This window comes from Molossus molossus, unplaced genomic scaffold, assembly GCF_014108415.1.
Source record: "Molossus molossus isolate mMolMol1 unplaced genomic scaffold, mMolMol1.p scaffold_m16_p_13, whole genome shotgun sequence".
NCBI classification, from domain to species: domain Eukaryota; kingdom Metazoa; phylum Chordata; class Mammalia; order Chiroptera; family Molossidae; genus Molossus; species Molossus molossus.
In genome coordinates, this window is record NW_023425348.1 from 91,969,279 (window position 1) to 91,982,161 (window position 12,883).

Below are 12,883 nucleotides of genomic sequence, written 5' to 3' on the forward strand. Positions count from 1 at the left end.
CGCCTCCCCGGGTGGTCGTGGTGGTTCTGCTCCGTCCTAATTAGAGGTCCCTTAGAAGCTACAACTGAAAAATTACAGAGGCAGTGGGAACCGGTGCCTCCCTGGCCCAGGTTCCGCCTCTCCCTGTCCCCAAGGCAGTGAGCCCAAGATGCTGGAGATTGCACAGTTTTCCCAGTCTGTGATGTTTGACCATTTCCTTCTTCAGTTTATGGGTCACTTTATCCATGAGCAACCTGAACCTTCATTCAAGCTGAGGTCTCCTGGGTTCTTTCTGTCCCCGCTCCACCCACAAGGAGAAGGGCAAAGTGTAGCCCAAGATGGGAAGGCCTTGCTCAGGAGGCTGCCCAGGGAGCTGGACATGGGCTCTCTCCTGGGTTAGTCAGCCTAGCCTGCTGGGTTCTGACGCCCACCTCCTTCCTAGAGCAGGCAGGAGGAGTGCTCCATAGTACCTCCGGAGGGGTGGCAGTACCTTAAGTGACCTGAGCCCCAGCCACCAACTTCTGGACAGCCTTTAGGGATGGGAAGGGAAGTACCAAAAGTAAGCTCATCCACTAGAGTCTCTTCACTCCCAGGATCACCCGGCCCAAGGTTTAGCTTTGACCTTTAAATCCCAGTTTTGCTCCAGTTCAGCAGAAGGCCTCGTTCCAGAACCCTACTTTCTTGGAGTATTGGTGTAAAGAACAAATATGGACTTCTCCATCCCAAACCTCCCACTCCTGGGTTTTCTGTGTAGCCTTGGGCAAGGTTCTGCCCTCTCTGGGCTCCTATTTCCTTGAGAATCTCTGAAGTATACCCTCCCTTAAGGGATCTTACCTTATTTCCTTGGGGGCCCAAACTGAAGGAAGGTACCCTCTTTTTTCTGAATCCTCCCAGACCCTCCCCTCAGGCACCAATGGGGGTCAGAAGCTTTGAATGAGGTTGGCACCTTGTTTATTAGAAAAGACCTCAGCACCCACCCCCTGAGGTCCTGGGGGCCTTGACATCTCCTCTGTCATAAGTGCCAGGCCAGGGAGCAGAGTTTTCTTGAGTCAAGTCTAGTGGTTGACTGACAGAGGAGCCTGGCTATGCCCTGGGGAGCAGGATGCCCTCTGTCCATCTGGGCAGCCCCCATGGGTCACTGGTGTAGCCTGGGCCATGTGTCCAATGTATGCCCCTTCCTCCCACCCCACAGAGTGGGGTACTGTACCCCATCACACGCTGGTTCTGCAGGTCTGCACCCCTGTGAGGCTGCCCCGGTGGGGCATGGGTTCCGTTGGGCCCTTGTTCCCAGCCTGGGTGACCCAGCGATAGCAGTCCGTAATGCGTTTGTTGGGTGTGTGGGGGCCACAGCGGGTGCAGTACACAATGCCCAGTGCAAGTAGGACCACCAAGAAGACACATGTTGGCACTAGGAGTGCCACAAGCAGCCATCGGTCATCCCTGCGGCTTCGGCCTGCAGAACTGGCCTCCCCCAGGGCTGTTGGGGCTGCTGTGGGGGCTGATGAGGACAGCCATGGGGTCAGCTTGGGATCAGAGGCACCTTCTCTTGGGACCTGTGGGGCTTTGGAATAGATGTGAGTAGGGCTGATGGGAGTGGTCTGGTTAGTGGGGGTCTGAGGGGGCAGGGGAGTATGAAGGACTGGGGGCTGGGTGGCAGCAGGCACAGGGACTTGATGGGTGGGGGGCACAGGGGATCTGGAGGTATTGGTCAGAGATGGCTGGACAGTCGAGGTTATGGGAAGGTGGGTGGCCTGGGCTTTGAGGACTGGAACACCTGGGGTTACAGGGGGGTGATGAACACTGGAGGTGGTGACCAGAGGGATGTGATTCGCTGGGATTCGAGGCCAGTGAGTGGTGGTCTGGGGATCAGCCACCTGGGTGTCTGGAGACATGGGGGACTGGTGGGCTGAGATAACTGGGGGCTGGTGGGCAGGGGGCCGTGTTGGGATAGGGGCAGAGATAACAGGTGGTTGGCGGACAGAGGGAATATTGGGATAGTTGGTTGAGATCATGGGGAACTGGTGGTCAGGGGGCAAAACTGGGTTCATGGCAGGGACCTTGCGGGGCCGAGGGTCAGGGGCCAGGGGTGGGTGTGTGGCAGAAATAATAGAGGGCTGGTAGTCAGAAGGCAGTGTGGAGCGTGTGGCAGAGACCACCACGGGCCGGGTGACGGAAAGCACTGAGGAGTGATAGGGGGCCCTGGGGGCACTGAGTGGGGGTGGCCAGGTAGGGTCCAGGTAGGGCATCTGTGGCTCTTGGTCCTCTGGGAAGCTAGGTCTATAGGCCAGGCCAAAGTCAGGCAGCTGTGTGGCCTCCATCCACGGTATCCCAGGCATCTGTGTCCAGCCACCATCGAAGTCCTCCCAGGCCTCACCTCTGAGTTCTTCATCCTCTCTGTCATCCAGCAACTCGTCCTCAAGGTCCTGGGAAGCCTGAGCACTCATGTCCCCCGCAGGGCTGCAGCTGATGCCATCAGCCTCAAGCTCATGGCCCTCGCTGCAGTAGCACTCAAAACCACCGACGTAGTTGACACACATCTGCTGGCACACACCAGCGATCTGGCACTCATCCGTGTCCACACAGCGGTGGGGCTCATCCTCGGCTGGCCGGAAACCCAGGCGACAGTGGCAGCTGTAACCCTGTGGCCCGCCAGGCTCACACTGTTGCTCACATGGGGCATGGGCGCAGGGGTCTTCGCAGCTGCGCCCGTCTGCTGCCAGCCGGAAGCCTTCACTGCAGCGACAGGACACATGACCATCCACCTCCTCCACACACTCGTGTTCGCAGCCCCCATTGTCCGGGTTGCAGCCTCCAGTACCTGGGCACAAGGGCCCAGCCCGAGACCAGCTCACTCCACCCTCAGGCTGCTTCACGCACAGCAGGGAGGCTTCTCTGCCAGCCTGGCAGGGCACAGCAGCCACAGAGCCGAAGGGCAGCCACTCGAACTCGGTGGAGACCAGGTGAAAGGGTGTGGTGTAGATGGCTGGGCCCGCCTGGCCAGCCTCCTCTGGTAGTGCTGGGCAGGAGCCCTCAAAGCCAAACTGACACAGGTAGCCATCCACGGCCAGCGTGCAGGAGCCCTCGAGCCAGCGATGCTCGCCGTTCGCCTCAAGCGCCGCACAGCGCTGGGCCGGGCAGGGCCCGACCGTGGCAGGCTGGGCCCAGTTGGTGAAGGCCGTGTCGTGGTCTCCCGTGGTCCACGTGAAGCCGCGCAGTGGGCGCTGTGGCTGGCATTGCCGGGCCTGCCGCTGCAGCCCTATCCACAGCAGGCGGCTGGCTGGGCCGGCACCCACCAGGCTGTCCACGCGCTGGGCCTCCTCGGGCGTTCGCGGAGTGGCCAGGTCGCCCCCCAGCTCTCGGCAGGCCCGCCAGGCTTCCAGGAAGGTGCAGCGCCGCGGGAAGAGCGCGTAGCAGCTGTCGGGGCTGCAGGCGGCGCGGGGCTCTGTAGCCCAGGGGCCCTGGCCCAGCGCGGGCACCGCAGCCGCCCAGGCCAGCAGCAGGCGCAGCAGCATCGCGACGCCCCCCGACTGGCCCGGGCCGGGTCCGCAGCCGCTCTTGACAGGGGGAGGGACTGGGGCCTCTGGTGGGCGGTTCGGGGGCGGGCCCCGCCGGACTAGGGCCTTTTAAGGAGTGGGCTGGGGCTGCCGCCAGCTCCCAGCTCCCGCTCCCCGGGGGTTGCCAGAGCAGGAAGCAGGCGGGCGGGAGACAGGGGTAGGGGTCCTGGGGCGGGGGCGGGGGCGGGGAGGAGGCGCACTAGGGGTTTGGGAGTCCCGGCGGGGCACCCGCCGGCCCGAAGAGGCTGGACGACCCTCGGGAAACTCCCGCGCACTCTGGGGCTGTTGGTGGTGGGGTGAGGTCACTTCCCAGAGACCGACAGTGACCCAAATCTGGACACACCAATCTCATCACACCCGTGAACAGTCTCATAGCCTAAAAGCTTGCCATACATGTAGAAATATGCTCTGACTCATGCCCTTCACATCATACACACGTGTGTATGCACCTCTCCCCACCCAGGAGCTCTCTCCACAGTCCGCCCGTTCCAGATTTGCACATACTCTGACATGCTAAGCCCTTCCCCTCACGATAGACGCACATGGGCCTGCAGACCCCCTTCCCACATGTTCACATGCTCTGACATGCTACCTCCTAGGTGTACATATGAAGTGTGTGTGTTATTCTACATGTCCTAACACATGGGAGCCACCTTGATCATGGCAGGCACAGACATCTTTTTTGTTGCTGTTGATTTGAGAGAGGGGAAGGGGAGAGAGAGAAAACATCTATTTGTTGCTCCACTTATTTATACACTCATTGCTTGATTCTTGTATGTGCCCTGACAGGAGATCAAACCTGCAACTTTGGTCTGGAGGACACTCTAACCAACTGAGCTACCCGGCCAGGGCCAGGCCCAGATATCTTCAACCCTCATTTATGTACTAAGCTCCTGCCTCAACCTCCCCCTCACCCCAACCTTCCTGGCTCTAGCTGCACTGGGAGTGTGTGGGGAAGGAAGAGGAGCTGGGGCTGCTCTCCCTTCACCTCTGCTCAGCCTGGGACCCTGGAAACCTGGGGTTCGAGGGAAAGGAGGCCACCCTCAAACAGGAAATGCTTCTCTGATCTCCTGCAGCTGGAGGGCAGTGTGCAGGAGGAGGGGGCCAGCAGGGGATGGGCTGCACTCAGGATGAGCAGGGCTAGATGCAAGGGAACGCATAAGAGGCCATGTAAGGGCATGGGGCACACAATGACACACGTGTGTGTGACACAGGCATCTCATTTGTGGGGCTCTCCCTGCCCTCAGGGCCTGCTCTGTAGGCCTGGCCAGGGTCCTCTTCCTGTCCCTCTTAGAGGCCTCTGGGGGGGGGGGGGTTGTGCACTAAGTCCAGGATCCAGGATGGTCCTTGGGGAGCTGGTTGGCAGATTAACCCATGCACACCCACTGCACTCTTGGTAGAAGTTTGAGCTGGGAGTGGGGACATCAAGGAGAGGTTCTTCCCCTCCATGTGTTGCCCTGGTCTAGCTTTCCACTCCAACACTGATCTGCTATGTGCCTGCAGGGAAGTCACTGACCCTCTCTGGGTCTCCATTTTTATCTACAAAATGGGGATAATGTGTCAGGGCCTTTCTGCTCAGCAGGGATATTGTATCACGGCTCTCGGTGTTTGCAAATGTGCTTTGTCAGCTGCAAAGCACGAGGCAAGTGTTAGTCTTCTGAGCAAATCTGAGTGGGGATGGGCCCAGGGCGGCTTTGCTAACCAACAATTCCAGGGCTTGCCCTGCAGACACAGCCAGTCCCTTGAGAACCAAGGCTTTGGAAGTGCTTGCTATCTTCCCGGAAGGTGCGTCTGTCAAGGTCTACATCTGTGAAGCACGCAGAATATCTACCCCCTTCCCGTGAGAGGAAAGTCAACATGGGCAGTTCAGTCTTCCATTGGCTCTGGCCCAAAGCCTTGAGATCATTCTTGACTCCTCTTTCTCCCACACCCATGTCCAATCTCCCAGCAGGTCCTGTCAGCTTCACCATCAAAACAGACCCAGAATCTGACTGTCTCACCACCTTCTTTACCACCCACCTCTGGCCCCTGCCACTATCTTCTTTCATCTACATTCTTGCAACAGCCTCTCCTCTGGCCTCTCTTGTGCCCTCTCCATCCTGTCAGAGGGAGCCTTTGAGAACCTAAGTCAGGTCCAGTCGATCCAGTGACGCCCCTGTTCAGAACCTCGAGGTTCCCATCTCACTCAGAGGAAAGGCCAGAGTCCTCACCACAGCCTCCAGGCCTATGTGATCTGCTCCCAAAGTTCTCATCCCAATCCCTCCACCTCACTCCCTCTTCTCCAGCAGCTCTGGCCTCCTAGCTGTTCCTGAAACTCACGGGTTCATGTCTCCCTCTGTGCCTTTGCCTTGGCTGTTCTCCACCTGGAATACTCTTCCTGCAGTGTTCCTCACTCCCTTCAGGTCTCAGCTCAAGAGCCAGAGTCCCTGACCACCTCCCCCTCCCCATCCCCAGGGCTCCTTGGCCCCCAGTCTTGTTCTGTTTTTCTCCTTTGCCCTTATCATTATCTGAAATGGTATATATTTACTTGTTGGTCTGAATCCGCCAATAGTCAGGGTTTCTCAGCCTTGGCAGTATTGATATTCAGGGTTGGGTAATTATTTGTTACAATGTGCTTTATAGGATGTTTAGCATCATCCCTAGCTTCTGTCTAGTTGCCAGGAGCATCCCTCCAGTGGGACAATAAAAAAACATCTCCAGATATTAGCAACTGTCATTTTTCCTGGGGGCAACATTGCCCCCAGGGGAGAACTGCCCTGGAAGACTGTGAGCTCCCTGAAGACGGGGTCACTATCTTGTTCCCTGTTGAATCCCCTAAGCCTGGAAAGCTCCTAGCCCGTAAATGTTGCTAATAGGGGGTTTTGAATGAATGAATGAATGAATGAATGAATGAATGCGATTCAGCTAAGTAAGGAACCTGGCTCAGGACAACACATGGGGGAAGCTGGGGTTCTGCTCAGAGCCAAAGGCCACTTGCTACCTGCACTTGCCCAGCCTTCCCCCGAAGTCAGACGATCCTAGAATTGGAGTCCCTGGAAATCAGCAAGCCTTCTGCCGATGGGGAAGCTGAGGCCCAGGGAGTGTCAGAGTGAGTCGGTGGCAGGGCTGGGACTCAGGCCTCCTGGCTCGTATTCTAGTTCTCTGGCTGCAGCACCCCGAGGGGTCATTTGAGCACAGTCTGAGTGGGCATGACATCAAGGAATGAGGATGGGAGGAAGGCATAACAGGAAGAAGGCACAGCCTAGACACAGGGACTGAGGTGGAAGAGCTCATGATGTGTTTGGAGAATACGAAGGACTCCACTGGGCTGGACTGAGGGACACCTAGAGGGACAGTGAGGAGTGGAGAGGCTGGCTAAAAGGCTGGCCTCTATTGTGGAGGCCAAGGTGAAGAGGCATGCCTGGAGATCCCTATGGCTCGTGTGTGGTGGGTGGAGAGGGGACCAGAGGCCAGGGACCAGTTAGAAGGTTGTTGCAATAGTCTGGGAGAAGGGAGGGAGCTGGCTGGAGAGCTGGGCAGCAGGGCGGGCCAGGCTGGGGGAGGCAGCTCTGGAGTCTCCTTAGGGATGGGCCAGAGCCTGGTCCAAGGGTGTGGCAGACCCAGTCATGATTCAGGCAATGGCCAGTGCTGGGGCGTCTGAGGGGAGGCTGCAGGCCGGCTGGCTAGTGGGCGTGTCAGATCAGAGGTCAGGACTCCAGCCTCATTGGGGTGAGGGGTTTGAGGGTCAGGCAAGGGGAGAAGGAGGAGGGGTCAAAGGCCAAATTCCAGATGGTCTGGCTGGGCCTACTTACAAGTGGAGGGAAGCTTGAGCCAAGAGTGAGGAACAGTGGTAAGAAGGAGTGGGGAACACCTAACCCCTTATTGGATCATGCCTCTTTCCCTTGACCCCACAATAGTGGGGTTTGTAGAAAATGATACTTGGAGACATATCTGGGTACCCAGGTTGGGTGGGTGTCTGACCCTCACCTGCCCCATCCAGGCTGAGAGAGGTGAGGTTGAGACAGCCTAAGCACTTCCTGTCCTAGTCAGGATGGGGGATACAGGGGGCACAGCATCAGGGATCTGTGAGAGGGTAGAGAGGGGCTGGTTGTGGTCTTACTCTTTCTGTTGGTCTCATTCAGCCAGACTCACTTGGCTCCTCCGTTGCACAGAGAAGATATTCATTGATGCGGTAAATGCTTGGAGGTTGGGTAGGTGGGTACATGGATCGGTGCATGGATGCATGGAAGGATGGTTAAGTAGGAGGATGGGTGGATGGGTGGATGGGTGGAAGGGTAATTAGGTAAGAGAATCAGTAAAGGCTGGGTGGGTGGTAGAGAGATGGATAGATGGATGGATGGAGCAATGAGTAAGTGGAAGGACAGATAGATGGCTGAGTGGATGGGTGTGTGGACGAGAAGGTGTTTGGATGCATGGTTGGATACGGGGATTCAGGCAGAAGTGTTTATTCACAATGAGCCACCACCATGATGGACGGCGATCTCCGAATGTGACTCGTGGGTTGGTCGAGTGGAGCCCACTGGCAGGGATCACGAGTGGTGCTCACTACACTGCCTACTTTCTCTGTTGGGGCCTGAGGCTAATGTGCCTCCCTGGCTGGGGAGAGGACAGCTCAGGGTGCCAGGCTCAGCTTACATAGGGGGTCAAGAGTCTGGGGTTCCCTGCTCTGATCATGGCCCTTATGGGGATAGCTCACCTCAAGAGGGGCATAAAAACAGAAGCCCACTTCCCCAGAAGGAGGCTTGTCTTCCGGCTACTGGGACAAGCCAGATGGTGGTTTTGGATGCAATGTGTGGGACCGTGGGGGTGGGGTGGGGGTGAAGGAGCCTGCAGGGGGCTGGCCTGAAGAGGGCCCCGTGGAACAACCAGGATGTGGGGGTCGAGTGTGATTGGGGGCGCCCCCTGGGCAGGCGTCCTAGAGAGCCTTGGCACGCCCTGCTGCTGAGCCAGCACATTGCTTTGTGTACAGATCACCTCCTTCCCTCCTTTCCTTTTGTCCCCTTCCCCCCACCTCCCTCCATGTCTAAATTCTTCCCAAACCACCCCGGCGCTTGGGCTGTCGGGAGTAGAGGCCGATGGGTGGGCAGGAGGCGCCTGTTGGGTGGGAGCCCCAGGAGAGAAGGTGGGAGAGATCCCAGGGCAGGAGTCGGGAGGGATAGGAGTCTGGGAGGGAGGGAAGCAATTTTGGCCTCCTCCCCCTCCCCACATGCTGGGCAGGCCGCACCCTGTGTGCTTCTGGGTGGGAGAGCCCCGTGGGAAGAGCGTGGTGAAAGACTGGACCGGGTGGGAAGAGATCGGCTTGGGGAAGGTGGGGCCCAGGAATAAGGGGTGTTGTCCAGGATCTGCCCCTGGGGTAAAGGGTTCTGCAGCTGGAGGGGGCCGAGGGTGTCTGCCCCGGAGGGAGACTGTGTTTGTGGCTGTGCTCGGTATCCGTGCGTGACCATGTGCGTGTGTGCGCTTGCGCAGGCCCGGCATTGCTGCGGTGTGCACAGCTGGGTGATGTGTGTGTCCCCATGGCCCGCACCTGTGCCCACAGCTGTGCGCGAGAAGCATAGCTGCTCCCTGATTGCCCAACCTGGGCCCAGCTGGGGCCCCAGTCCCTTCCCTGGCAGAAGCCTGACCTGAACATCTGGTCACATCTGCCCATAAGGAAGGGAGTCCTGGAGCCCCCATCAGAGCTAGAAAGGTCAGCCCTCCCCTTCAGTGTACAGCGCCCAGAGACGGTCCTGGCTTCTGCCAGGTCACATGGAGGATGAAGACAGAGCAGGGACTGTCCCTAAATCTGGGGACTCTAGGCCAGGACAGATGTTCTCCAGGTCCCCACTGCTCCTGTCCTCCCTCTTGTGTCCTTCTGCCATGAGGCTGCATGGAGAGGCCTTGAGGCGGCCCTGCCCTGCCCTTGCCGTGTGCTCCAGGGAAGTCACAGCTGGCCCTTCTCGGGCCACAGCTTCCTCTTCTGTGTGAGAAGTACCTATGGGAGTGGACTCTGGTCCCTGCAGAGGCCTGTCACCTAGGGTGACCTGAGGACTTTTCTGCACTGCCGGTCCCCTGTCCTGGGAAGCCCCCCAGCCCCAGGCAAACAAGGACGATTGGTCACCCTGTTGCCAGGGACATTTCTCTCTCCACCAGGCCCTTCCCACTGCTCCCCTGGTCTCAGCCCGCCCCCCGGGAACTCCCTTTTTCTTTCTGTCCAGCACCCTCTTTCTCCTGCCCCATTACTATCCCCAGGGCCTCAGACTGCAGAGCCTCTTCCTCCCTGATCCTCTCCCTCCCGTGTCAGATGTCTCTGGCTCTCCTGCCAGTCTCTGGATTTCTCTGCTCTGTTCCCAGGATTGTCACCTTGTTGGTTTCTGGAGCCTGTCTCTCCCCTCTCTGCCCACTTCCATGTCTCCCTTCTCCATCTGGTGTTTTGCCCACTCTGTCTCCCTGATCCTACCCACGGTCTCTGGCTCACCACCTTCCCTGGGTGGTCCAGGCCTCCCTCCTCTCCCCTGGCATGCACCCCCGGAGCTGGCTGGGGTGGGAGCCAGGTCTGGGGGCTGTGACCGGCAGGGAAGGGGAACCCAAGCAGACATGATATTTATGTTAGGACTTCAAAGTGAAGCAGAGCCTGAGGCAAGGACGGTGGGGGCTGGCGGGGGTGAAAGGCAATGGGAGGGTGGCAGGCAAAAGCCAGACAAAGGTCAGCTCTGGTCCCTCCCTGGGGAAGGTCTCCTTGGTGACACATACCTCCTGCATGGGACACTGAGACCCAGAGTAGGGACAGAACAGGCTATTTTGGTGCAGAGTTCCAAGAAAGGCACTTCCTGTGCCCCGGCCCCATCCTTTCTTCCTGTCACCCTGTAGGAACAGCTAGGTTCTCTGAGCATCAGCCCGGCCAGGAGGCAGGGGCTGGGGTGGCAGGAGCAGAGGGCTCCCTCTCAGCAGGACATCCCGGATGCCAGCCCTGCCTTCTCAGCTCTCTGGCAGAAACCTTTCCTGGCAGGGCAGTGAGGGTCAGTAACCCTGGTGACTTGACAGAGCCAGGCAGGTCCAGCCCCTCAGGGCCTCTGGGGTCCAGTTGGGCTGAGAGCCCAAGGGGCCAAGATGGCCATGAAGGTCATTCCTCCCTTGCCCCCACCCTTGGCCTAACCCCTGCTAAAGACACCCAGGGGCTGGGCCTGGGAAGGCGCGGGGTCAGGGGCCCAGGCTGGGTGGGAGGGGCCAATTGTCTCATCCTGGGCTCTGCTCTGTGTCCTTGCCCCTCCCAGGAGCCAGGCCCTGCAGACATCGCTTCGGGCTGAGCTGCCCCTCAGGAAGCCCCTCTCCCAGACTAGAGGCTTGCTCTGGATCCAAGACCCCCTGGTCTGAAGGCCATCAAGGCCCCCAAAGCCCCAGCCCCTGGGTCAGTCCCCCCCTCCCCAGATCCTCCCCAAGCTCTTCCGGTGAATCACTCAGGCTGGAATCTGATGAGCTCAGGCCTCCCCACCCAGTGCTGCTGCTCCGTCTCCTGCCTGGCCAGTGGGTCCCCACACCCCTCACAGGGGTCTTTTCAGCAGCTCACAGCCCTCAGCAGAGTCCCCCATGGGGCAGGGTGGCTGAATGGAGAGGCCAGAGCTGGAAGTGAGATTAATCAGAAGGGTTTGGATGTCTTCTGCATGATCAAAAGTGTCTTTGTGTCTGTGACTGAATTTACGTGTGCACGTGCGTCTTCATTCCGTGTAGATGGGGAGGAGGAGGCCTGTGTGCCATGTCTGAAGGCAACCTGGGTGTGTCAGTAGCAGGCCTGGTGGAGTGTGTGTCATGAGGTTTCTGTGTAGCAGGTCATCACAGGTCTGTCAGCCCGTTCCTGTGTGTTGGGGAGTTACAGTCTGACCCGCTGAGGACACGTCTGGGGGAATATCTGAGTTTGCAGGCCTCAGGCTGTTTGTGGATTGGAGGAGGGCCTGTGTGTGTCACTGTGTCCCATCCTGCAGGGCAGGGCCCGATGGTGAGCAGTGTCAGGGTGTTCCTGTTAAGGTGGGGTTGTGCAGGTGTTACTGTACATGACTGTGGCAGGCAGTGTGTCACATACTCTGCAAATGAGTCAGGGCGTTTCTGTGTGGGTGTGAACATGGGCCACAAAGCCATGGCAAGGTGTTAAGTGCTCTGTGTTGAAGGTGGGTCAGGTGTGGTCATGGGTCTCATGACTACCTTCCTGTCCACCCCTCCCGAGCCCCCTCTCAGGCCATCTCAGGCGCCCTCACTCCGGCCTGCCTGGTCTGGAGAGCCCTGGGCGGCAGGGGGCCGCTTCCTCAGCACTTTCTTGACCTCTGGTCTCAGGATTCCTATTTGCAGGTTGGTCCCTGGGCCCCACTGCAGGGCTGCTTCCTTCCTGGCACCTGGGCATGGGTCCTCTGAGTGCCCTGGGCTCCTAGGGAGCCCCAGGTGGGAAGGGGACCTGGCCCGTGACTGGGAACAGGACATGCTTGCTGCCTGGTGGTAGCCACGGAGAATGCACTGCCCGCGCCCAGGAGCTGGGAGGAACTGTTCAGGCTGAGTCTTCCCAAGTCATTCACTCTGTAAGTATTTCCTAAGTGCCAATTCCGGGCCAGGCATTGTCATAGGTCCTGGAGGTTTGGTGGGAACAAGGACTACTTGGCTCTGGCCTTCTAGTGGGGAAGGCAGACAATAAACAAGCACATGGAACTTCAGTGACTCTGGAGGTGAGAAGGGCAGCACTGCCAAGCGAGGAAATGACTCGGTGCTCAGAGTTCCAGCACTGAGCTGCCGCAGTGGACTGGACAAGGTGACAAGGCGTGGCGCCTCGCAGAGCCTTGACTTCCTCTTCTAGAGGTCAAAGGTGGGGAGGCTGGAGTCCTGGGGGAGGGGGCAGTACAGAATCTGAGCACAGTAGGCTCTTAGTTACAGCCCAGACCACATCTCTCTCCCTCTGGTTGGGGCTTGGTCCAGACAGACGATAGGGTACTGCTGAGTGGACCAGTATATAGTTTGGAGGATTGCAGAATCAGAAGCTTCGCAGACCCTGGTGTCAGAGCCCTGCAGCCTGTAACAAGCCACTTTCCTTGAGCAAGATTTAGTTTTCTCACTTGTAAAAGGGAGATGAGACCAGTCTTAGGGCAGCCTATCATTGCCTTCCCTGCCTGAAGCCCCAACCCCTGTGTAGCGACCCTTGTTTATGCTGGTTTACCTGGTGTGGACCCCTGACCAATCAGAATCTCATGAGAAGATAAATCAAAGGACTCCCGACACCGACAGCGGCAGCAGGTAGGGGCTTCGCCTGCCCTGCTGAGCCCCTGCAGGAAGGGGGGCATGCGGAAATCCCAGAGCCAGGATTAGGACTCAGCAGGGAAGGGGTGAGAGGGGCTTGC

The 12,883-nt window shown here is 58.6% G+C and overlaps 1 protein-coding gene across 1 annotated transcript; it reads right to left on the reverse strand.

Moving 5' to 3' along the window:
• Positions 1 to 965: 965 nt before the first annotated feature.
• Positions 966 to 3,491, reverse strand: CD248 (CD248 molecule). The gene has a single exon (XM_036258963.1). The coding sequence runs from the start codon at positions 3,489 to 3,491 to the stop codon at positions 1,191 to 1,193; it is 2,301 nt and encodes a 766-aa protein (XP_036114856.1). The 3' UTR covers positions 966 to 1,190.
• Positions 3,492 to 12,883: the final 9,392 nt, after the last annotated feature.